A 26,937-nucleotide genomic window follows, 5' to 3' on the forward strand; every position below is an offset into this window, starting at 1 on the left:
TCAAAATTGTCCTGCCTGTACAGACAACATGGGGGTGGAGGTGGGGGGTTTTATCATTAATGGCCTGTGGGAGCATGACCATTCGTCACATACATACTAGGCAATATTATGAACGATATAACAGAAGGGCACCCTTAGCTTTTAGGTTGCTGCAGAACCCTTGTGGCGCCATAATAAAATAAATGATAACAATAATTACATTACATACTAGATGGCTGATACAGTGCATGTAATTCACTATCCGGACACATAGGTGGATATTCAATGTGTGCTGGTAGTTCCGACAGTCAGAAATATCAGCACAAACCTATTCAATGCCGCCATTTTTGGACGCATTGTCAACCATGCAGATTTGACTTTAAGAGTCGATTCCGCATTGTCGAAAAATGACCACTTTTGACAAAATACGACGTGGCTCGGCAAGTTTTTTGCCGATCTACATGTTTTCTGACGACCATCAGATAGATTGGATAGGTCGAATGTAAAATCAGACCAATTCTTGTCAAAAAGTCCAGATATTTTCAACTGCCGAAAATATTGCCACACGTTAAATATCCCCCATAGTTCTTTTACTTCAAATAAATCTACAAATTCGGATCTGGTGGTTTCTGATAAATATATATCTTTGCTAAAAGAGAATAGATATACAGTAGATTTCCACCGTAGTGTAACACAACAGTTGTGCAATTTATATTTTTCATGACCAAAAATGCCTAAACAAGCTCACCACACACCATAGCACTCATTCAGTAACTGTAAACAAGGGCTATCCAAAGAAAATATTTACCTAGCTTAATTGTACAACAAATTCCAGACTAATATACTGTATTTAAATGTAACATTAAAGCCTATAATCTATTTAATCAACGACAAACAAAGTTGTTCACAAACATGTACTGATAAATGTGTACATGATAGTAGGAAGGCAGAAAACTGCTCCAGGGAGTATAGAAGTATATTGTAAGGGTGGAAGATCAAGTCCATATGGTGCCGGACGCGGACCCGTCAGTCAAAACCCTGACAAACGGGGGCCCAACGGCCACCGGCTATTCTACTTCGTGGGGGTCCACGACCCCCATAGAGGGAGAATAGAATAGGTTGTGAGCGTAGAGAACCACCGTGCCCGCAGCTTGGTGAGCGCAGCGAGCCAGCAAGGGGCTTTGTTGCACTCACCATGCTGTCTGGGTCCGGCCAGTCGGGATCCTGACGTCGGGATCCCGACTGTCGGAACCCTATACCACACCCACGTCCATACACAAACATGTCACATCTATAAAGGGATTCTACGATACTTTTTAGACACCTGCACCTCTTGTTGCATCCATCTCAGTGTTTTGGTTACACTTTATCACAAAATAGCAGATAATGCACAAAGTAATCAAAAATGAAAAGAATTAAAGCACAAAAAAACTTGGGTGTAGGTTACAAAAAAGCACCGCCATGCCGAGCGCATTGAGCCCGCTAGGGGGCGGCGGTACGCCTCCGACCTTTTCATACCCCCACTATCCACGTCGGTGTGGAGTTGATTTTAGATAGTGTGGCGAGCGCAGCGAGCCACCGATCCCGAAGTGTGGCGAGCGCAGCGAGCCCTGCGAGGGGAGGCGTAATACATGTAATGTAATACGCATGCGCTCGACACGCTTCGGGCTCGGTGGCTCGCCACACTATCTGCAATCAACTCCGCGGCGACGTGGAAAGTGGGGGTATGAAAAGGTCGGAGGACGCGTACCGCTGTGCTTGCCACGCTTTGGGTTGGCGTTCATAGTGGGGGTGGCGTGGGGGTGCATTTAACATTGTAAGCACCCATTAGGGTGCTTATACAATTCAAAATTGTATAGGGGGGCCAAAATAGCATTGCATCGCATGCGGCTCTATGGCATGCGATGCGATACAATACATAAGATGCCATACGTTTGAAAACCGTGGGTGCCGTGCTAGGAAACAAGTACCAAAATTTGTGTAAAAAAAAAAAAAAAGAAGAAAGGATTATATTTCCTATAAACATTACAGGTCATTATGATGAATAAAAATGTTTGCTTGGCAATATTCACACCTATTTTGACAAACTCACTTGGCACCCAAAGGGTTAAGGAATGTGAAAAGTTCATCCCAATTACATGCTCACTATGAAATACATTTCCTGACAGACTATCAGCATATTAGCTATAAATGGGCACAAGAACAACTTCCACACAAACAATTCTAGATTATGTAAAATACACTTACAGTATGACACAGAGAAGAGAGCAGGTTTACAGGTTATTTTTCTCACCTGCAGTAATTTGCCCTGATTTCACATGTCTGCTGAGTGGTATGGTATTAGTAAGTGTACACTGCCATTAGGATTTTATCCAGGCTGTATTAACAACATTAGATTCCTCCCACTTGCATAAGATGCGCTTTAACTCGAGACTAACTAGCTTTCATGGTGTTTCACAATAAAATACGTAAGGTACAAAACTGAAAGCGTAATAACCTGGTAAATATAGAACTGTAGTTTAATTGCCCATGAGCTCATTCTCTGCACACAGTAAATTAAATAATGAAGAGATTAAATTCAGGGAGCGGCTGCGTGTAATTACCCACCTTTCAGACTTCGCAATACGACTAGTACACAGATACAAACATTGTGACACTCCTGTCATTTCAAATGGAATAACAACCTGAATAGTTCTCTTTTTTTTTTTTGTTGGCAATGCGGTGTAATGGTCAACAATAGAGTTATGTGTTCTGTAGATGGTAAGCCCACCAAGGGCTATATGCCGACATTTCAATACTGTCTACACTATGAATATCAAAACTGAGTGACTGATTATATTTAGCCCTTTTTTATCCCAACCGCTGTATAATATATAAATCATATATCAGCCGAGAGGTATGCTGGGCCCCGGTAAAATGTTGGGGGTGTGGCCTAATTGCGGGAGGCGTGGCCTGGGATTTTGGTGGTGGCGTTATTGTTGCCCCCCCTCAGCAGCACACACGTACAGCATGTGCTGTGCTGATAGCAGGCTCAGCATGAGCTCCCACGCTGTCAGTGAGACATGCTGAGCCTGTTGTCAACACAGCACATGCTGTACATGTGTGCTGCTCCTCGAGAGAGAGAGACGGAGGGGGAAGTGTGTGTGTGTAGGGGGGGGGGGGGGGGGAGGGTCAGACCAGGGCCCCTGCTGTGCACCTCCAGCAAGCCTGGACCTGGGTAACTATTACCTGCTCCCCCCCTCCCCTTTCGGCTGCCCTGGGTGCCCAGGATTTGTTGGCTTATAGTTTGTTCTATCCGTACCCACAGGTGGGGATAAAATATGATACACAATACTTTAAACAAAAACATAATACAAGACCACCAATGTAAATGTGAATTGAACACTGTACCTGGGGACCTTTGAGCATCTGGCTGAGCAGGGTCCAGGGCCCAGTGTAGCTGACTCTGAAATTCAGGCCGATCTTCTGTATGAATCAGCTCAAAAACACTTTGGTGAATGACATCAGACTAGTATTGGAAGGTGCAAAACAAGACAAAATATATGACATCATTAGTCCAGTGATGTATATAATAATATACATTTATTTATCTTTTAAACATTTTTAAACAGTTGCCTAAAAAACAGTGGATACAGCTACATTTCTGGGCTAAACCAACACTTATGAGCATAGAGGTTATCAAAACCCTTAGAACAATGGGCTCACTGTTAGCACAGGTCACTAAGTCTGGTATTCTACTGGTTCCTACTGAAATTGTGTGCTGCCTTCCTACAACCTGCAATAAGCCATGCTTAGTCCCTGCCCTGGACATAACATAATCCTTTGCCCATTGGTATATAAAATTATAATTTAAAGACTGGGGGGTTTACAAATAGCATATATGAATATTATGAATATTTATTTAATGGTAATAAAAAAAAATATTTAGGAAATGTAAAATAATTAGTAATAAATAACTTGCAATTACATATAAGCATACATTGTACATTCATCGCTGCTAATAGGTTTGGCCGGGGCTATCCTATTAGCTCTGATTCCCCAATAATTGCTGTTATCAGGTATTATGCTTTGCTTGCCGAATCCCCAATAAGCAGCAGCTGTAACCTGCGATAACACATGGGACATAAGCAGCCCATACACGCTGCTATGAGGGCGTGCTTTCCGTGCTGTACTAGCACGGATCACATTGCATTGCATGTGCATCCGTTGTGCATGCAATGCGATGAAACCTAAGTACAAAAAGTATGTGCAAGCACATACTTTTTGTACTTAGGTTTCATCACATTGCATCGCATTGCATGCACAACGGATGCACATGCAATGCAATGTGATCCGTGCTAGTACAGCACGCCCACAAAGCAGCGTGCATCGGGCTGCTTTATGCCCAATCACATGTTTTCACCCATTTTCTACATGAATACCACAATAAAGCCCATCAGTCAGTAATCACGACATTCAGTGTTTTTTTTTGTCAGCCAAAGCAGCATCAGGGGTAACAGGATAGACCTCTAATACTGAGCATTTACGGGAACTTCCTTTATTTTCCTAAATTAAAAAAAAAAAAAAAAGGGGGGGGGGGGGCGGCGGGAGAGATAGAATGAGACTGAACAAACATGTTCAACAGAGTATTGTTTTTCAAGACGTGAATTCACTATGAACTTTTTATTTGGTGCTTTATTTACTGTGTACTAATATTTGTATATAAAACTTTATTGGAAGCAGCCGGGTCTTGGCTTAAGCTCAAAACATCAATGTAAGAAGAAACAGAAAAAAGAGATCATGGTAACGATTAGACTCATCTGATTAATCCAGTTAGAAGCCTAGATTAGGAAATATTTTGATTTCTGTTTGATGGCCGGTTTGGAATTTCTTTCAAAGAGATAATCACTACAATCTCCAAGCAGCAGTAATTACAAGTCACTGTCTGCACTTCTAGCAAAAGCAAACATGGGGTAGGAATGCAAACGGCTTCTCACTTTACGCAATTTTTATGTTTGATTCAAATTCAGAAAGACAGTGATGTACAGTAGCGCTGGGGTAACCGACCCAATTACAGCCTGGCTGCTGAGAGGCTCCCCATAGCCAGGACCTGGGAGGTTTCACTACTATGGGCACCAATTCTCTCTGCCGATGTATCCACCAAGGTCAGCATGTAGCGCAAGTACCAAAATGATGCTATACACCATCTCTATGGTGTACGGTTCTTTTGCATTTGCTGCACCTATTTTCCCATGGATAATGAAATTGTGATATTCTAGCAGGAGTTCTCGGTGCAAATACCACATTGGTTTGGTTGCTATGGGCAGCTTCCCCAATGATCTTCTCTTAGTTCAGTGATGGCTAACCTTGATACTCCCAGCATGCCCTGCATCAGTTTTGGCATGGCCAAATAGCAAAACTGTAGAAGGGTATGCTGGGATGTGTAGTTCAACAAGAGCTGGAGTGTCAAGGTTAGCCATCACTGTCTTAGTTAGATTATACATGTCCAAGTTTCAGTGGTCACGTCTGTTGTACAGAACAATGCCGCTGCTTATAGAACGTGTTATGCCGAAGCAACTTAAAATAAATATCCATTATCCTTGTCCTTATTCTGGAGGGTATTGGTCATTGCGTCCACCACAGGAAGGTCGACATGCATTGGGGGGACCACTGAAGGTCGACATGGCCTTAGGTTGACACATGAAAAGGTTGATATGGCTGTAGGTCGACATGGTCATTCTGTCGACACACGAATTAGGTCGAAAGGCCGACATGGGGTTTTCGGTGCACGCCTGCGCTCGCCATGCTTTGGGAACTATTCTATTCTCCCTCCACACCCTAGTGCAGGGCTGGGCAATTGCGGCCCTCCAGATGTTGAGAAACTACACATTCCAGGATGCTTTGCATTAGTTTTGCTATGTGGCCATGCTTAAACTCATGCAAGGCATGCTGGGATGTGTCGACCTAAGGCCATGTTGGCCTGCAGTGGTCATCCTAAAAAATGTTGACCTTTGGTGTTTCGGCCTTACGACCGTATACCATTCTGGAGTGGGTGCCAATACACACAACGTCAGTAAAGACTTAAATGCACCAGTATTAATATTACAATATGATGGTTAGGCACAAACTCCTCCTCCTCCTCCAATTGTGCAGCAATTGTTGCTCGTACAAACAGCAAATTACAAGTTTTATTCAAGAGATTAAATGTCATGTACATATAAAACTGTTCAATTATACTTCGTAACAAAGAACTGGCCTTTCAAATAATAAGAAAGCAAACAGAGTTTAATGACAGAGTTTCCCAAGCAGCGGCAGCAGGTCTTATTTTGATTACTGCCAACAGGAGCCTAAGCAACGGGCTCAGATTTGTGCATTAGAAGTACGTACACCGAGCCAGGATCTGCAAGTAGACTCATTATTTTGCACGAAGTATAATATATCAATCCCATTTGCTCTGCCAATGCCATTTTATAAAATAGAAATACCCCCCCGGCACACACACACAAAAAAACAAACAACAAAAAAATAATCTGTTGTACTTGGCCTGTGAAAGCATCATCTGTGCCAGCGAATGCTAAGGAAATACCAAAGCAATCAAAGTCATAGTTTTTAATTAGAACTTCACACGCAACTTTTACAAAGCTTGGACTTTGCTGCAGGAAGAATAAAGGGCACCAATCAATCTTTAACGCTGTCAGCACGAGTGTGGGCACAGGGCAGTGCACATATACCTTCCTGTAATGGAAACCATTTACAGTCTGACTGGTTTCCAGCTGATGTTATATGGTTTACAGAAACTGGTCTGACTTGTAGAAAGGCTACGTCTTCATTAGCAAAATGATCATTTATTATGACAACAGTACATACAGTAGATACATTCATTTTCCTCCAGTATAAACAGCAATGTTCAATCATTGGAAACAATGCATACCTGCTGAAACCCCAGGTACTCCTGAATGGTGGATGATGCAAAGAACACAAGGCCGTCAGCAGCGACCACCAAAACAAATCCGTTGAGTGCCTACGATAGGAAACAACACAACAAAGGAATGACTGGTTTGAATATAATATGTACAGTAGATCAAAAATCTGTTTTTTCAAGATAGCTGATCAATGAACAGGATAAATATGTGGCTCATTTATATGCATATATGTACGTGTGTGTAACACTACTGTACAGGGATAAACAATATAATATAAAAAGTTGCAGACAGATAGCATAGGGGGGAAAACAAACACACAGTAAGATAATGATTCAACTAACTGAGTAACCATTAACAAGAGCATTCAATGGGCTAGTGTCATTGTAGGACAGAAAAGAGTCCGCTATTTGGGAGACCAGAACAGTTCAGTGCGGGGTTTCTGCTTAGGCCAGTGGTAGCCAACTCCAGTCCTCAAGAACTACCAACAGTTAATGTAATCCAGACCACCTAGCAGGTACACAGGTGCACTCGTTACTCACTGACACATTTCTAAAGATCCATAGGTGGAGATAATTACTTAACCTGTGATTCTGTGAGGAGACCTTGAAAACGTTAACTGTTGGTAGCTCTCGAGTTGGCTTCCCATGGCTTAGGGAATATGTAGTCTCTAGGAGAGGTGGGGGATATAACCAGGAAGATAGATGTGAGGAGGGTTACATACATTTAGAGTGTTGTTACTAAGCATTATCAGCTAATTACAGTGTATACACATTATATATATATATACAGTATATATATATATATATATATATATATATTATATATATATATATATATATATATATATATATACACACACACACATACATATATATATATATATATATATATATATATATATATATATATATATATACATACACACACACACATATATATATATAATATAAATATAAAGGGGTAAGGGGTGCCCATACGGTTGCTTGAATATCCCTTTAATCCGAGGACGTATATCAATTACACAGGTTTTGTGGAGGTCTAATTTGAAGTCTGCATTTCACATGTAAAGAAGAAGTCCTTCTTCCGTACAGGGTAGTTCATGACACTCATAATGTAGGTCTGCCTGTCTGTCCTTCCAATACTCCTAAGACCAGCCTTACGCATACTCGCTTCTCATAGGTCTGCCTGTCTGTCCTTCCACAACTCCTAGGACCAGCCTTACACATACTCACTTCTCATAGGTCTGCCTGTCTGTCCTTCCACAACTCCTAGGACCAGCCTTACACATACTCACTTCTCATAGGTCTGCCTGTCTGTCCTTCCACAACTCCTAGGACCAGCCTTACACATACTCACTTCTCATAGGTCTGTCTGTCCTTCCACAACTCCTAGGACCAGCCTTACACATACTCACTTCTCATAGGTCTGCCTGTCTGTCCTTCCACAACTCCTAGGACCAGCCTTACACATACTCGCTTCTCATAGGTCTGCCTGTCTGTCCTTCCACAACTCCTAGAACCAGCCTTACACATACTCGCTTCTCATAGGTCTGCATGTCTGTCCTTCCACAACTCCTAGGACCAGCCTTACACATACTCGCTTCTCATTGGTCTGCCTGTCTGTCCTTCCACAACTCCTAGGACCAGCCTTACACATACTCGCTTCTCATAGGTCTGCCTGTCTGTCCTTCCACAACTCCTAGGACCAGCCTTACACATACTCACTTCTCATAGGTCTGCCTGTCTGTCCTTCCACAACTCCTAGGACCAGCCTTACACATACTCACTTCTCATAGGTCTGCCTGTCTGTCCTTCCACAACTCCTAGGACCAGCCTTACACATACTCACTTCTCATAGGTCTGCCTGTCTGTCCTTCCACAACTCCTAGGACCAGCCTTACACATACTCACTTCTCATAGGTCTGCCTGTCTGTCCTTCCACAACTCCTAGGACCAGCCTTACACATACTCACTTCTCATAGGTCTGTCTGTCCTTCCACAACTCCTAGGACCAGCCTTACACATACTCACTTCTCATAGGTCTGCCTGTCTGTCCTTCCACAACTCCTAGGACCAGCCTTACACATACTCGCTTCTCATAGGTCTGCCTGTCTGTCCTTCCACAACTCCTAGAACCAGCCTTACACATACTCGCTTCTCATAGGTCTGCATGTCTGTCCTTCCACAACTCCTAGGACCAGCCTTACACATACTCGCTTCTCATTGGTCTGCCTGTCTGTCCTTCCACAACTCCTAGGACCAGCCTTACACATACTCGCTTCTCATAGGTCTGCCTGTCTGTCCTTCCACAACTCCTAGGACCAGCCTTACACATACTCACTTCTCATAGGTCTGCCTGTCTGTCCTTCCACAACTCCTAGGACCAGCCTTACACATACTCACTTCTCATAGGTCTGCCAGAGTCAGCGTTATGCAACCTCACTAACATGTGCAAACGGCGTGTAACATACAGACTCTTCAATCACAGGGTGTAAATGGCTTATGGCCATTGGTCATCTTTCATTGATGCTGCTCACATTTTGTTTAGCTTAAAAGTACACAAAGCAACTTACACCTTCACTGCTCCCTGGTAGCCGGTTGATTGTAATTAGGTTGGCCCTTATTGGTCCACGGGCAATAGGTCGACACATGAAAAGGTCAACATGAGTTTTTCATGATTTTTTTTAAGCCAACTAGTTCTTACTTCATGATGAAAGTGGGCATAGAGTTGCCTGAAGCATAGCGAGTGGAGCGAGGGGATGCGGTACACTTGTGTCCATGTCGGAAGATATCGACAGATACCAAAAAAGTTTAAAAAAAACGCATGTTGACCTTTTCCTGTTTGGACCATTTCTATGTCGACCTTTTGCCCATATCAACCTACACCATGTCTTCCTTTTTCATGTGTCAAACTATGGCCTGTCGACTGAGTCCATGTCGACGCTAATAATCCACACCCATGCTCCCATTCTGCTGCCCTAACACTATGTAATTTTGCGCTTAGACATCAAACTATATTTATGCTGCCTTCCGGTAGCGATCCCTCCTTATACGGTTGCTGAAGGCGTTTGACATTCTGCTACCCCTGCTACCTTAGTAGTGAGAAAAAAATCAACAACTTAAAAAAAAAAAAATGATTGACTCCCATTAAACTTTATGGGGCTTCTTCAGGGCTTACAAGACCCCCCCCCCCCCCCCCCCCATATTTTTCAACAGTTGCCTACACATTGCACCATTCTTGGCAGCACAGAGACACAAGACCCCAACATGCTGTCTTGTCGCCTCACCTATGGCAACAGGACCAAATATAATTAGTATTCATTCATTTAAAAATCAGTGCAGTTCATCTCTCCTGCCTGGGGTGTCGCTGTCTGCTGTGGTGCTTCCAGTACAGTCTGGTCTGTTTTGAGATACAGGCCACAATGTGATATAGACACCACAGCAGACAGCGACACTACAGGCAGGAGAGAGGAACTACACGGATTTTGAAATGTGCAGGGTGCAAGTGTGAACACTATATAATTATTCTCCGTTTCCAATTAAGTCACTTGAGTGCATCGCCACACATTTGGGCGACCCCACCTCATCGCACTCGTCACAGCTCCAGTAGTACTCCTGCCTACAAGTCAATGGGACGGGCAGACCTTATGTTGTGGAGACACCGATACATACATTATGCATGCTGCAACCAACCCATTCTATCATGTCTGTGCCCAACAAGTGGCTACAAATCTTGTAGCCCTTCTGCCAGCAAGTCACTGGGACATAGCCAATGCAAAATGGGGAGACCCACATACATAGAATTTTAAATATCACACCAGATACTGCAACCAGCAGCTTCCATCCAGCCTGTGCCACCCAATAAATGGCTACCAGATAGCTACAGAACCAGCATCCTGATTTTAAGCAAGAACTGTGCTTTAACTTTGTGGCAACAGACATATCCCAGTCAAACATCACTGAAAATTCTGGCAGCCGTAACAGGCTGAAAGTGTTAAATGCTGATAACCAATTAAAAATAACAGCTGCAAACCACGCGAGCATTGTTACGAGCTGATAAATTGGGAGTACATAAATATTATAAAGTATCTTTAATCCAGATTTTAGCAATTACACTTTTTTGCAGAAAAAAACAAGATCAAGGCTTTACAAAAACAATTGAGAGATATTGCCACAATCTGGACTTCCGCTGAATGCACTGTTTGGAAATCATAGTTTGTTGCAACATATCAGGTTTTTTTGTTTTACCCATGATGGATTTCATTACATCAACGTTCCACCCACTAACCAAACACAACAGGAAGAAACATTTGGAAGTATAAAGTTAAAGGATTAAGAAGCGCAGAGACAGTATTTTAAAACAAGTATTTTAAAAACAAATAAAAAAACATTCCCTACAAAAGTAACAATTTCTAAAAAATAAAACTTTTTATAATTTTTTTATGTTTAACAAATATATTTTAGGGCTGTCCATCTATTTCTTGGGGTGGGGCAACCGGATGTCATACAACAGTCTAGGAAGAATGCAAGGCGCTGAAAATCCAGAGGCAAAATCAAGCTGGCCTCCAGCAAAAGCAGCACATCTATAGGAGGCCTTAAAAAAAGACAATCTCTATTCAAATATATTTTGGGACAACGCAAAACCAAAACAAATCTATGTGCAATAAAAGTGCTTAAAAACAAAAAAGTAACAATACGAAGTAAAGGATGGATTTATACCCTGGTACCAAGTGCAGGTCTGAATACATTTTGAGCCAAAGCCAGCTTTCAGTAGATAAAATGATTCCTCAGTAACCAATGCGGATACCAGAGATTGCAATGTGCATAAGGCAAAAAACTAAAATGTTTACAGAGAGCGACAAAGACGGGGGATCTAATGCGCAGACCTCCCCCATCTAACAATTTGTATTTCACACAAATAACAGAAGAAAGCATGAATGGTGACATGTATTAGGGCCCAATTTCAGCAGAGGTGCGGGTTCCCAGCCGATGTCGACTTTTTAAGTAGTTATCATTTACAATGCAAAAGCATGCTGTGTAAGTGATTGCCGCTTTAAAAAAAAAAAGGAGGAGTAAATTCGGCCAGGATCCCGCGCCTACCGCAAACCCTTACAGACTCTAACATTTCACCAAAAGAGAAAAAAATCAGAGGGGGTTATTCATACATGATCACAGTCGTGTGAATTCACAAGACGATTGTTTATCAAAGGACTGCACATGTGCGAGGCCAAAGAGCGACAAAAAAACAGCGCTTCTTTTTTTGCAATCCCCTCGCACCTTGACTGCACCGGGCAGGTTTTCACTCTGTCTGCCGGCTACTAACTGAACGCAGACCTCTGCAAAATCGCATAACAGTAATCAGGTCTGAATAATCCCCAGAGCCCTTTCCTTGAGCAGTAATTCTGCCTGTATTGATATGTGATATTCTGAGTGGTAGCCACAGAAGCTATTCACACATCAATTGAAACACAGATGTAATTTACAGGAAATGTTCAGGTGTAAAGGTGATTCTAGTGATGCACTACACAACTATTATCAGCCTCTGAACAAGGCTTTCTTGTTGTTGTCTTAATCAGTCTGACTTTGAGTGCAGGTCCTTATCTCAATTTACCAATGTGACCAATTTACTAAGCTGCAAACTCCCTCTCTTACGTGATTATCGATCTTCAATTTGCTGGGAACCAGGTGAGCTTTTACTCCACAACTGTAAACTGAATATATTAATCATAACTAGCATGTATTTCATATGTCAGCGCTTCACCAGATTTACACCGCAGTAACTGTAATGGGTATTGCTGGTCTCATGTATCGGGAGAGCAAATCAGGGAGTGGATGGCAGAAACTGTGTGTGCTATACAGAATCCAACCTTCCACACACAGTAACCCTGCACTACCTGTGTTTTACCTTCCTGCATATCTAACGTAAATATAAGGCAGATAAATGCATAATATAATGCCAGACAAGAATGACTTATTATAATAGGATAGTGTAACATTGTCTTTGTCTGTGACCCAATATACCCTCTTTCTATACTTTTAAAGTCACTCTAATATCATCTAATTTCAGGTGTAATATTATAAAAGGCACAATGACCCAGTGGCAGGTGAGATTGAGTGTACCTTCAACAGTTGACTGCTTCAGGGGACTGCAGGGTGGGGGTACAATTTTAAAACATGTGGACAGATTTATGGTTGGGAGGGGGCCCTACCTCAAATCTAAATTAAACTCAAAAAAAAAAGCTGCCCATCATATGCACGTGCAAGGGCAGCAAAAGCAATCTCTACATGTGATTTTATACACTCAAATAGTGCTCGTGCTCCTCTCAGCAGTTGGCTGTAGCCAAACCAGATCAGAGCCGGCAAGGCAAGCGGGACATTTGCTGTAGAGAGGGAAGTGTGGGCACTGAAGGTGGGTGCAGTAAGGAGGGCAGTAAGGTGCTGTGTGTGTGAGGGGAGGGGCATTTTGTTATGTTAGCACAGTGGAGGGGGAAGAAGGGTTTTGAGGTGGGCAGTGCAGGAGAAGGGGTGTGTTGTGAAGAGATCAGTGTATGGTTCTGGGAGGAGGGGAAAGTGCAATGTTTGTCTGTGTTTAGGAACGGGGAGTGTCACTGTGTGTGCTATGAGGGATGTCAGTCTGATATGGAAGGAACTGGCAGAGACCTATAGAGGGAGAAATCTGTGAGATATGCAGTCATGAGACAGCTGTAGATGCTCTCAGAATGCCATAAATTGGGGGCATGGCTTGTAGTTATGCCCTTACCAAGAGACAGCAGGCAACTTACATCCTCCCCTTCATTATTGTGGTGCCCCACTGTAAATATTCTTCGGACTCCACCCCGAATGCGATGCACCTTGAAACCTTGCACCAAACATTTGGCCTCCAAAGCTAGCAACTGATCTTCTGAGTAATCACTTCAGTAACATGACCGTGACCCATCCCAGGAGCACCCAACACATTTCTGAGGCCGTGCATCTCAATCGGTGCTGTGTGACTTTACATTGCCTTGGACTTATACAGACATTGATTGAACATTGGGCATTGCGCCAGACTGCGAATCAGGCCCTATATAGACTTTAATATGTTTTTATGTTCATCATTCCCTAGACTTGGTGCAATTAGTAAAATATTTTCTTATGCACGCATCTATTAAAATACAAATTCTAATAACCCAAAGTTCTGTGCTTTTGATAGATATTTCCCAAAACATGATCACAAGGCCATGAGTACCAGACTACAAACACGTGGCACAATACCATGCCAATCGCTAGTAAATTGTTAATCAACAATAGTTACAGAGGTAGTAATACATCATAACACACACACACACACACACACACACACACGCCTAGGTCCAAACCAACGAAAGACTGAAATCCCAGTCTGTGGTTGTAAAATATTGCCAGGTGTAAATGTACACTCTGATACCACTAGTGTCTCTTCTCCCATCCTAATGGTATTTTGGGTGAAGCTACATAAGGACAAAGTACTATTTGCTGGGATAAACAGCGGGAGGACACAAATCTGATTTGGACGGGGATGTCTCTTGGTAAACAAGCAGACCAAATGGCTCTTTTTGTGATAAGTCACGGAAAGTGCATTATCTGCAAGTACAATCAGCACGGCCTATGCCTTGTTGATAAGAAAGAAAACATGCAAAATTGGCAGCATTACATCGTATCGCTCAGATTAACTTCCAGTAAGAGGAATTAACAAAAGCCAAAATTAGGCCGTTTGGCTATCCATTTTGATCTTTTACACAATGTAGCGCACAAAAACAATGTCCTGCGGGTTTCCAAGAAACAAAGACACAAATGCATGAACTGCTGCTATAGCTTTCAGCTGCCAAAGCAGGATAAGGGGTGCATGTTAGTAAGCCGTAATACTGGAAATATACCTTATATTTTAGACTAGAGATTGATTATCCCCCGTTTCCATAAAGGTTTTTAAAACATATGGGAGAAAGTTATTTTGCACAGAGAACTTATTTTTTGTTCTATGCAGATATGCTTAAGGTTTAAATAAACTGCTCTGCTTCACACAGTAGAACCTGCAATCTTGGGATCGTTTTATTCATTATTAGTAAAAGTGAAATTGTATAAAGCGCCTACTGCTGTCATCACACAGTGCACTTGGTTTGGAGGTCAGCAGGTTACATAGTAATTAAGGCTGAAAAAAGACATTAGTCCATCGAGTTCAACCTATCTGACTTGTAACTACTGACTTGACTAAGGATTCCCTTAGTGGCCAAAAATGTATCCAGTTTTGATTTAAGTTCATTAACAGCAGTTGCTGTAACCACCCCCACCGGCATGGAGTTCCAGGTTGTTTGAGTACAGAAGACTGATCTGCTGTAAACAGATTGGTAACTGGGCAGAACGGCTTAGGGAGGAAAACCGGTGGCTCCGGGAATTTGGAAGGGAGTTTTCAGAGACAGTGTGAAAGCTTGGGGGCTAGGTGACAGACTTGTTCTGTGAGGGAGAAAATGTCAGAGGAGATGCAGCAGCAAAACGGCAACTGATTCAGGAAAGGAAGCAGGAAATGAGTGTGCATAAGAGATACAGATCAGAGGTGGGAGTCACTTTGAAATAAGTAAAATAATGTATTTAGGAATGTTCTTTTAGAAGAGTTATCATACATAAAGCACCTTATGCACATCACTAAAATGACTTTATTCTGCAAGATTATGCACAACAAATAAACAAACAAACAGTTTCCTTCCCAAACCTGCGCACACTATCAATATACACGTGACTTGGGGGAACACAGATAGTCCGTGCCGTAAAATGGTTAAGAATAACTTGTCTAACATTGTGATGGTCCATCAAAAATAGGAGCATATATAGATCATGTACTGTAGAAATAACACTCTTTCAACATAACAGAGAAGCCACAAAAACTCCCAGCTACAGTAAGTTGGACATGTTGATCCGCCTTATACCATTATTACCAGAGGGTCCTTAGGTATTTTGTATGGTCTATAGGCAAAAATGGAATATGGAATCCTAGTGTTCATTCTAGCACTCACCATCTTTAAAAAACCCATGCAGTTCTTCCTCCCTGCCTGGGGTGTCGCTGTCTGCTGTAGTGCTTCTAGCACAGTGTGGTCTGTATATCGGCACTGATATGCAAACCAGACCTGTGCTAGAAACACCACAGCAGACAGCGACACCCCAGGCAGGGAACAGGAACTGCATGGGTTTTCAAAGATGGCGGGTGCTAGAATGAACATTAGGCTCTCACAGATAATATACATCCAGTTTGACTGGTTTAAAGCTTTGTAGAAATTGGACAAATTACAGACAATAAATTTTCCTTAGATAAATAAAATCCTATGAAATAAGCTGCAGTTTCAAATGCAATATGAACTCCAAGGCAGATGATTTATTCTCTCACCAATGGAAACATTGATACGTAACCAAACCTTAGTAACATTTTATAGAAAATTTGAAAAATGTGAGTGGAAACAGCATTAAAAACAATTTAATTTAATCGTGACATTACAGATGTCTTGTTACGGAAGATCAGGCAAAGCTTCTTAAGCAATGAGGAAAACCGTTTTGTCTGCTCTTACGTTCCGTATCCGAGCATCTGAAGTCATTTCCGAGCACACAAAACTCGCAAAGGCATGTTGTAGGATTATACAGCCTTGTACATAATACCAGTATTACAGCTATTGTCTGGAATGCCTACGACTCCATTCACACGACAATATTAAAAGGACTCCAGTGAACCAATTCTTCCAAACCATTTCCCCACCCAAACCCTTTTACCTGTAAATTTACAAAGTTTATTTTCCTGATATGCAAACTCCTGTTCTTGTGGTCAGAACAAACTTCAGACCACTGAAGTCTTGTGGTGCCCATACATGGTGCATTTTGCCTGTGCGATGCGCAGTCCCACGCACATCACATCAGAAGTATGCGCAGCACATCGTTTCTGTACTAGATCGCATCACATATAGTACAAGACGCACGCTGTTGTAGCACATCACATGCGTTTGAACTAGATGCGATTTAGTTAGAAAAAGGGGTATGGGTTGACACAACTAAGGTCGACATGCATTGGGTCGACCATTGAAGGTCAACATGGGCTTAAGTCGACACCTTAGATGGTCAACATATGGTTAGGTTGACACAAACATTAGGTCGACGTGGTCAAGGTTGACAGTCAAAAGGCCAACATGAGTTTTAATTTTTTTTGTCCCAGATGTCGACACAGTCGACAGGGACACCATATATGTGTACCGCACCCCCTTGCTTACTCTCGCTATACTTTATGCACGGTGCCTCGCTACGTTCGCCACACTATTTTATTCTCCCTCCACGTTCTAGTAGATGGTAGGGCATGACAAACCGCCTGTCGGCAAATGTCGGCTCAAAAAATAGCATGAAAAGCCCATGTTGATGTTTTGACTGTCGACATTGCCCATGTTGACCTAATAACCCTGTTGACGTAACCCCATGTCGATATTTTGAGGCGTCGATCTTAAGTGGTTAACCCAATGCATGTCGACCTTAGGTGCGTCGACTTAATGACCGTATACCTTCAAAAGGCAGGGAGCAGATCAATCCGAGTATGGACACCATTACATATATTCTGAGTTATTTAAGGAGTGAGGAAGGAAGTCTCAAACGAAAAACTGGTAAAAGCTAAAATGACTTTGCCATGCACAACAGTCACGAGGCAGGACGACTATTCCAATACAGTTATATATGGTGTAGGTGAAGGATTATGCAAGGCCCTGGAAATGCTCCTTCACCCTTTACTATTCTATTAATTATACATTTCTATAAACCATGGTATTTCCACACCCAGATGCTTTGCCAACATTGTTGGACTAGCACTAGCCTATTGGGTCACCCCCAAAAAAATTAATTTAAAAGTAGTAGGAGCGTAAAATATAAATGAAAACAACGGTCTCTAATATCAGAGATCTTCTACAGATCAAGTGATAATATTTGTGAATCTTGGGAACATTTCCCAGCAGCCTTTTACAAAGCAGCCATGTCTTCCTCAATTTAATCTTGCCCACGGGGAAATGAGCCCGTTACATATGCCAACTTACATTCAATAAGTTCCTTATTCTAACCACTTCCATGAACAATTCATTAGGAAAGAAAGCTTAAATCAATGTGTGTCAAGGTAACCAACAATTTCCTTAATGCTTTGATGTAGGCTACACAATCTTTTACTTCATTACCACAGGAGGCATAACATGGGACGACTTGCATTTTTTATAATATGAAGCACCAGCCTTTGATGTGGAAATCGGCCTATTGACCATACATAAGTTCCAATTGCTGAAACATGTACTGGCATGGCTATGTTCATGGTTTATCTTGATTTGTCAAATATCAGCCATGACCAAGACTGATAATACCAATGTATTATGGGTAGATGCTTGGGATTGCTGATTTTTTAAGCGCATTAGCCATTTACTAAGTCAATTAAGTATAGATGGTATGAAAGCAGAGATGAAAAAAATTAATTACGAGCATGATTTAGCTGTGGGATATATATATACCAGTGTGTTTAAATTAGGAATCCTATGAAAAATTGATCGTAATACGAAAAAAAAAAATAGCAGCAAGCATCCAAGCTTCTGCGTGTGCCTATATAAGAATAATCAGGATAATAAGATTGACAGGGTCGGAATGTCGACACAAGCATTAGGCGACAATGGGAAGGTCGACAGTCAAAAGGTCGACATGCGTTTTTCACTTAAAAAAAACAAAACAAAAAAACGGGGGTATTTCATACCCTACCATCCACTAGGGCAGGCATGTTTAAACTATGGACCTCCAGCTGCAATGAAACTACAAGTCCCATCATGCCTTGCCACAGTTTTGCTATTAGGGAATGCTTAAACTATGGCAAGGCATGCTGGGATGTGTGATGGTGGGCCACAGTTTGGACATGCCTTCACTCAGGTGTGGAGGGAGAATAGAATATTACAGCGAGCCAGGTGAGGGGACACTGCACACTGATATGGGGTCCACGTAGACCTACGTCAACATAGACCCCAAAAAATTTGGAAAGTGATGTTGACCTTCTTGACTGTTAACCTCCCCATTGTTGACCAAATGCTTGTGTCGACCTTCCGACCCGGTCGACCTATTCTGTATGTCGATCTCCGCCCTGTCAACCATTAGTGGTCGACCAAATGTATGTCAACCTTCATACTATGACCCGTACCCTCAGCATATATATAACAGAACCAGATATACTGACTGAACACACAGAAGGATTTCTCTTCAGGAACGAGCAGGTGAATGTATTGCATGTAATGTATCCAAGGCAGAGACTCAAAACTGATATTTCTAAAAATAAGGCAGCAATCTATAAACAACATATGAAAGGATTTGTTTGCAGAACAACCAAATGTATGAAACGTAAATGTCTCGTACCTGTAACAATAGTTCTCCTTCCAGTAGACGCAAGTCATCTCCGCTCTTAACTGCTCTGCGATTGTCACTAGATCCATTGCCGTCTGCCTTTGAACCTTGTAGTGCAACTGTGAAACAAACAGATAACAATATTCTTAAATGCAAAAATTACAGCATCTGATAATAAGGCAATAATTATAATCTGCACGTCATCAATGGGAATATTTCAGATACAAACCTTCAGCTGGCGCACAGAGAAAACCTTCCAGCAAATAGGCTATTGGTTGATTTTCACAGTTTCACAGTTGGAAAATGATATATTTCATGTGTTTGGGGAAGCAACATTCCGCTCACAGCTTTATAGACCGAATCTTCTGTTATTACAGAGTCCATATTTTACAGAACTGGAATGTTTGCTTTGATCAATTTTATAGCTTTCACTTTAATGGATATAGCCAAGTTGGCATAAAATTAATAAAAGGATATGAAAGGCAGCATGTCCAAAATCCCACATTCAGATCACTTCCAGCAACAACTGTTGTCAAGTGATGAACTCAACTTGACAACATCATAACAAATGACAAATCTAAAATTTGATTAAAATAGTGTCACAAACCACTAGAATCCCTACAAGACCAGATTTATTTTTAAGTGTTGCACCACATCAAGTAACATAAACCAGTGAATAGATCTTCTCTTGAACCTAAAACTGGGTAACATTTAAAGACATACTGTAAATATATAGGAACCTTTATATTGAAGACATATTTCTTAAGCCCCCCTTACATTAGGCCGATTTGTCTTAAGGGCAAGTAGGACCCGATTTACCTTGCACTCCCCTGGCAGCTCCGCGGGAGGGCGAACATCAAACTTTGCACTTGATATGCCATTTTTTACATGCAACATGCAATTTATCACATGTAAAAAGGACCCGCCGGGAGCTGCCGGGGGGAGTTCAAGGGAAGTCAGATGAGATACTTTGCGGATGCTAAAAAGCTCAGACGCACACGGGTCCCTGCATCAGATTGGAGCAGATGTCAAACACATGCGATCCGATTGGGTGGTATCGGGCCGAATCAAACTAGCGTAAAGGGGCCTTAACTGTAGAAATAATAATTTGCATAATTAATTTCTCATATGTTTTTCTTTTTAAATAGGTAGTGTGATAAATAATCAAAATTTAGTGTCTGTTCTCATATTGGTAACATTGAAAATTAACCCTTTGAGTGCCAACATCTCTGTGAGATGAGCTAAAAGATCTGCTAAAAATACCAGTGTTGCTCACATTTGTTATATAAATTCAAATAAAAAATGTGGTGTAAAAAAAGATTATATTCCTATATAAGGTAAACCGGTCATTATGATGAATACAAATGTTTGCTTGGCAATATTCACACCAATTTTGACAAATTACCTTGGCACTCAACGGGTTAAAAAAAAAAAAAAACGTATTGAACCTTTGTATGGAATCAAAATACAATATGTTGAACACTGGAAATTTGTGCATTTACATACACGTAGATGAGGGCTTACAAATTGTTAAAACATGTGGCCAGGTAACAGCCCTGTCAAATATGGCTTCTAGATAAATACATTTGGAAATAGAGGCTATTGTATTATAGTAGATAAATGGATTTAAACAAGCATTCTGTCCAGTACACTACAATAATGCGTAACAATCACAGAATCCAACTAACCTAAATGCATTAAAAGGCACAATTCAGCCCAGCAGTAGCTAGTGATGTTGCTGAGACACGACACACAAACTTCATCATTAATAGCGCTGCCACTAACACATTCATGTCCAAACTATGACCCTCCAGCTATTGTGGATCTACACATCCCAGCATGCCTTGCCATAGTTTAAGCATTCCCTAATAGCAAAACTGTAGGAAGGCATGATGGGACTTTTAGTTTCACAACAGCTGAAGGGCCATAGTTTGGACATGCCTGCACTAACATGTTCATGAACTGCAGCATTGCCCATAACATGTGACAGGTCCACAATTAATGCAAAACTCAATGCCGAAGTCTGTCTGAATAAGATTTACCATACACCTAAAAATATATTGTCCAATCTGGCAGCTTGGAATGAAAATCTATTACTATATGGGTGCAAATATAAAATTGTCCTAATGCCAGAAAACTGACAAATGATCATTCAGATAATTTGGTTACATCAAATGGATTTAGCCAATGTGTCCGATTTACCCTTTCTGTTTATCAGTGTTTGGGAGCAAATTATCACTTGTCATTTTCACCCATATATTACCAGATTTTCGTTCACACCAGCCAAATTGGACAACAAATCTTTATTTATATGGACAGTCTAAACCTGGGTACACACTTTAAGATCGTTTCTGATTTAGTAGTTAAAGATGCGCACTCCCGCGTCATCAGACACGGGAGTGCACCCCCTGTCATCGGAGCATGCAGAAAATTTTTGCCCATGTCATTATTCTTTCAATGTATAAAATAATACAGGGGTACTCAAACTATTTTGCTCTGGGACCCCATCAGACAATAAAAATAATTACAGTTACAGCAGAAGGTCATCACATCACATGTGTAGTCAGCAGACAGCACATACATGGCAGCATTGTGGAGGCACAAAATTGTGGGAGGAGTCTAATATAACAGACAATTCAAAAGATGTTTCAGACACCTTGAATCACTGACTGAGATTAGAAAAGTCATCAGCCTGGTCAGCAACATGGAGTCGCGACCCGGGACCCACAGTTTGAGAACCGCTGCAATAATATGAATGATGTATGTAAAACAATCCTCAAAATGAACTAAAGGGATATTTATATATAAATTTATATTGTATGTAAAGGAGGGCTGCCTGTCCCACACAATTTCCCATTGGAAAGGAAACAAAAGAAATGTGAACAAAATATTGTAGGCTGGCTCCCCAAATTAGAGTCCCAATAAAGTGGAATTAATAGTCTATATATTAAATAGCAATCAAGAAGTCTGTATATATGTTATTTATTTTCTTAAAAGTCTTTGTTCCATAAAAATAGATAAAACTTTCAAACCAATACAGGTCTCTTTATATAGTTTTTTCAACAGTAGATACGGATGAGCTAACATCAATTCAGTGAAGAGTCCTTAATGATATGAACGATAACGGCGAACGAGAAGGGTATTTTCACAAAACAAGATGGCCACTGGTAAAACAAACAATATATCGTTATCATTTGATAAAACAATCAGTGTGTATGCAGTATATCACTGATTCTGGAGCTAGGGGTAGTTCAAGGGAAATCGGTATTTAATAATATTAACTGATCATATCGCATAGTGTGCACCCCAGCTTAAGTCTAATAAAGTTATTTGAACTTTTCTGCATTTCAAAGGTTAGATTTAACAAAGTCAGGAAGCCCAGCAATCATACAGAATTGGGATCAAGTGTAATATCATGTTTTTTTTTTATTTTTGATCTTAGAAACATAAAATAAATATTTTGCCCTTCTTCTTCCACAAACTACAATATACGATACAGCCTGAATTCTAACATCACCATGCCTCCACAAGTGACCCCACAATGTAGAAGTACTTAGCACCACAGGCTATTTATAAAACAGAGAAAAGCTTTTTTTGTGAAAATGGAAACTTGTAAAATACAGCATAGAGAGGACCTAAGATGAAGTCTGGTGTAAAATACAGCATAAGCAAAGTGTGAGGTCACTCAAAAAAAATGAAGATATGCACAATGTGAAGAAAAAAATGCAATATCCACTGTAAACAATTGTTAATTTATGTACCATGTAGTGCAATTTTTCGGTGGCATATTTGAAATAATTTCTGGTGAAACACATGTTTCACAGCATTTTAAACAGACATTGTAATCTGCAACAAGCTAGTTTTCTTTTTTTTTCTTACTGGGGTAATTTTATATGAACTAATCTAAATATGAATTACTTTCTTAATATTGGCAGTTTTCCCTCTCAACTGTTTTTTCCATTAAGGGTCTTAAGGGCCCCATACATCAGCAATTAATTGTGACAATTTTCAGATATGGAGATGATTGCCACAATTAATTTTAGATGTGTTGGCTCCCCCTTTTGACAATCCCAATCAAAATCGCCAATCGATTGCTTAATCAGGTTTTTAAACATGTTTAATATTCTGGTATTATCTGCAGATCTTTTTTAGATGTGTGGGCATTCCCAATTCTTCTTCTTCATCTATTTACATTATGAACAGCTGAAATGACAATCGATTGGGGCAATTTCCAGATATGAAGATGCAATCTTTAGATGGAAAAATCTGCCGATCACTGAAATAAATCTGTAATGTGTGGGCAAAGTCAGATAGATTGTAAAATCCATTTATCTGGCCAAAAAATCCCTGTATCTGGAAATCCATAAATTGTGATTGCTGATGTATGGGGCCCATTATACTATGAAGACTAAAACATTTCATTATAATACAAGTTGCGATCATTTATTCTCTGAGAATGGGGGAGATGTATTAAAAAAAAAAAAAGAAAAGATGGCTATCTAAAAATAATAAAATTATTGTCTCAAATGTTGATTTATTATAAAAATTTACAAAAAGCATGTAAAAGAACAAATTATTTTAGTCTGTAAAAGTAACATCAAGTGAAACAATGAATATTTGAAAAAAAGGAGTATGAAACAGCAAACCAGTGGTATTGTTGAAATACTGGATAATTTATTGTCCAGACGTTGCAGATAAAAGAATAGTAAATGTATTTTGGTAAAGATAGCGCGTTAAAAAATTCCAGACATATGTGTGCAGAATCTGTATACTGTATGTAGAAATCTGTGGCACCTAGAACAGAGAAGCGATCCCCAGTGTGTGCCTTTGCTTGGGTGCGTTATGGCGCTCCGGTCGGGATTCCGACTGCCAGTGCTCCGACAGGGGAGCTCGCTACAGGTTCTATTCTCCCTCTATGGGGGTCGTGGACCCCCACAAGGGAGAATAGTCGTGATCCCCCCATTCAGAGCACCTGCACTCGGGATCCCAACTGTGGGGATCCTCCGTTGGAGTGTCATCCCCGTTGCTTAGCCAGATAACTAGTGGCATCCGGCTTGTAAGTGTGGCCTCTGCTGTGTATATATTACATACATAAACAGCCCCTATTCTAACTGGACAAAGCAGTACCTTATATACTGTAGGGATAATTCAACTGCAGGTAAAGGTGATACATTTTCATGGGTGTTACCGCATTGTGTATCTCGTCCTTTAATTTCAATTTTCTTTTTTTTATTATTATTTTTATCGAATTTTTCAACATTACACAAAATAAAACATGAAAGTAATCATAATTAAGAAGAGGGGGTATAAAGGACAAAGTATGTAAGGGGGTATGATTAACATGTCAGGTATAGGACAATATTCACAGACTTTACACATAATTTTCTAACTGGATTGCAAGAGAATTGTTTGGCACACACACAGGGAGATTTCTGCTTAAATTTCTAAATGATTTGGCTAAATCGCTTAGAAATGAAGCACAAATCGCTCAGTGTGTATGCCCCATACTAATGTCGATGCGCGGCGCCGCATGTTGCTATAGCCGATCATTGAAGCATGCAGAATATATCTAGACAGATCACTTAACAAGAGACTTCCCATGTTTTAAGAAGTGATCCGTGCGATCGACTTCACCCTCACTACTTTAATTCCCACCCATTATTTTAATTATTATTATTATTATTATTTTTGCTGGACACAAACCTCCCATACTAAATTGCTCAGGACAAACAAATCTCCCTGTGTGTATGCCCTGTGTGTATGGGCGATAGTAATGCACAGCGCTATCATCCAGCCAAGTAGACTTTGATGGCAAGAAAATTTTGACTAGAACTCATCTGCAAAGTATATTTGTCCTCGCCTCCCAGGGCTGACAGGATGTAGTTAGCCATCACTGCATCTACATCTTGATTACATACAGGGCTCAGTCCAAATCACTGGGACAGAGTCCCGTGTGTTAACCCCTTGACAGGGATTCTAATGTGAAACCCTGATCGGTGGGTCCTCAATGTTGCGTGCATGTGCCTGCCAAAGCTCTTGTTACTTTCTCAGTTCAAGTTTGTTGTTCGTAAACAATATGCTGCCTATCTGAAAAAGAAGCCAAGCTGGCAGGGGCGAGGATGCTGTATAAGGCGTGAGCATGCACGGGGGGAAAACCCAGATAACCGTTTGGGATGAGCATTACCTGGAATCATGCTTTTAAAAAAAAAAACCCTTTGAGTACAAAAGCAGAGCTCAGCAACTTTTACAAGATCGGTTTGTTAATGTTCAGAATAATAGCAACTATTAAACTTCAATATAAGAAGTTATAGACACAATCAGTGAAAGGTATGTATCTAATTGTACATGGTGCCAGAGCTGTGATTAGGAGTTACATAACAAGTCCAAAAATATCCTGTTGCACAGGTTTTCCAAGCTACAGCAAATGTGCTCAGAATTTTGCTAGCAGCACTTTATTTTCCCTACATTGTCTTTATACCAATTATAATCATGTTACAAGTAGTGTAATAACAGAAAGACATGTTTGTGCATGGTCAGCCCCGGCACACATATAATAACTGCTAATCCATAGAATGCATATTCTTATGTCAACACTGCTCTTCAATATATACCTCAAGAGTAAAGGTGGCCATACACACACAGATTTATCTTCAGATCTGTCTGGTTGGAACAAAAACATGGTTATGGATGAGAGCAAATGACAGTTGACCATTTGCTTGGAAATGCTGGAAAACTGACAAACTGTCACTCATCCATAACCATGTTTTTGTTCCAACCAGCCAGATCTGAAGATAAATCTTACTAGTGTATGGGCACCTTAACAAGAGTACTGCTAACTTGAGAATATATATCTTGATGGACGGCGGCACTCACAGACGTAGAAATAATCAAACAGGAAACCTGGCTTGTGACCTTGTTCCTGTTTGATTATTTCTACGTCTGTGAGTGCCGCCGTCCATCAAGATATATATCACACCTGCCGGTTCGGTTTGGTGCATCTGAGCGGGCACCCGACTAACACTGCACTAGCATTTTCTTGGAGTGCCGCACCTATGCAATTACCTATATATATATATATATATATATATATATATATATATATATATATATATATATATATATATATATATATATATATATATATATATACACACACACACACACACACATATACACACACTGTACACACACTATATTAATAAGGTTTCTGCAGCAACTAAAGTCTAAAATGTAACAAAGTGGCTTCGTAAACCCCTTTCAGACATAAGCCTAAATTATGGGTTTTTGCACCTCATCTCGGGTCGGGTTTGTATATATTTCTCGGATTTGCAAAACGGTTAGACAATCCAGCTTAGGTGCAACCGAGCGAACACCTAAAACAAATTGAATGAATGGGTACAGTGGCGCATAGAGATGACATCATCTTCAGGGGCCCACAGAATGCTGGAAGACCTGGGACGAGTGTAAATGATGCGTATTGGCATAAAATGCGCAGCAGGAGAGCGAGTTACTCTAGCATAGCCTGGGAGTGACATGAGGCAGACTTAAAAGGTCTGTAGCAGAGGCTTGTAGCAGCGACTGACTCTTAATATTGTTGTACCAACACTATCAATTATTTAAGATTTAAGGGAATAAAGATACGCTTTGCAATCTACCAACAG

The 26,937-nt window shown here is 40.8% G+C and overlaps 1 protein-coding gene across 2 annotated transcripts in view; it reads right to left on the reverse strand.

Annotated features, from left to right (window-relative positions):
- Nucleotides 1–26,937, reverse strand: part of AHR (aryl hydrocarbon receptor) — a 119,328-nt gene that overhangs the window by 22,888 nt on the left and 69,503 nt on the right. For both annotated transcript variants that reach the window (XM_083189152.1, XM_083189153.1), the window contains 3 exons: nt 19,289–19,395; nt 6,890–6,979; nt 3,370–3,487 (listed from right to left, as the gene is read on the reverse strand). In XM_083189152.1, coding sequence (XP_083045278.1) covers nt 3,370–3,487; nt 6,890–6,979; nt 19,289–19,395 — 315 coding nt within the window. The remainder of the gene's footprint in view (nt 1–3,369; nt 3,488–6,889; nt 6,980–19,288; nt 19,396–26,937) is intronic.

Source organism: Crinia signifera, chromosome 5 (genome assembly GCF_055691185.1).
Source record: "Crinia signifera chromosome 5, ASM5569118v1, whole genome shotgun sequence".
Taxonomy (NCBI): Eukaryota; Metazoa; Chordata; class Amphibia; order Anura; family Myobatrachidae; genus Crinia; species Crinia signifera.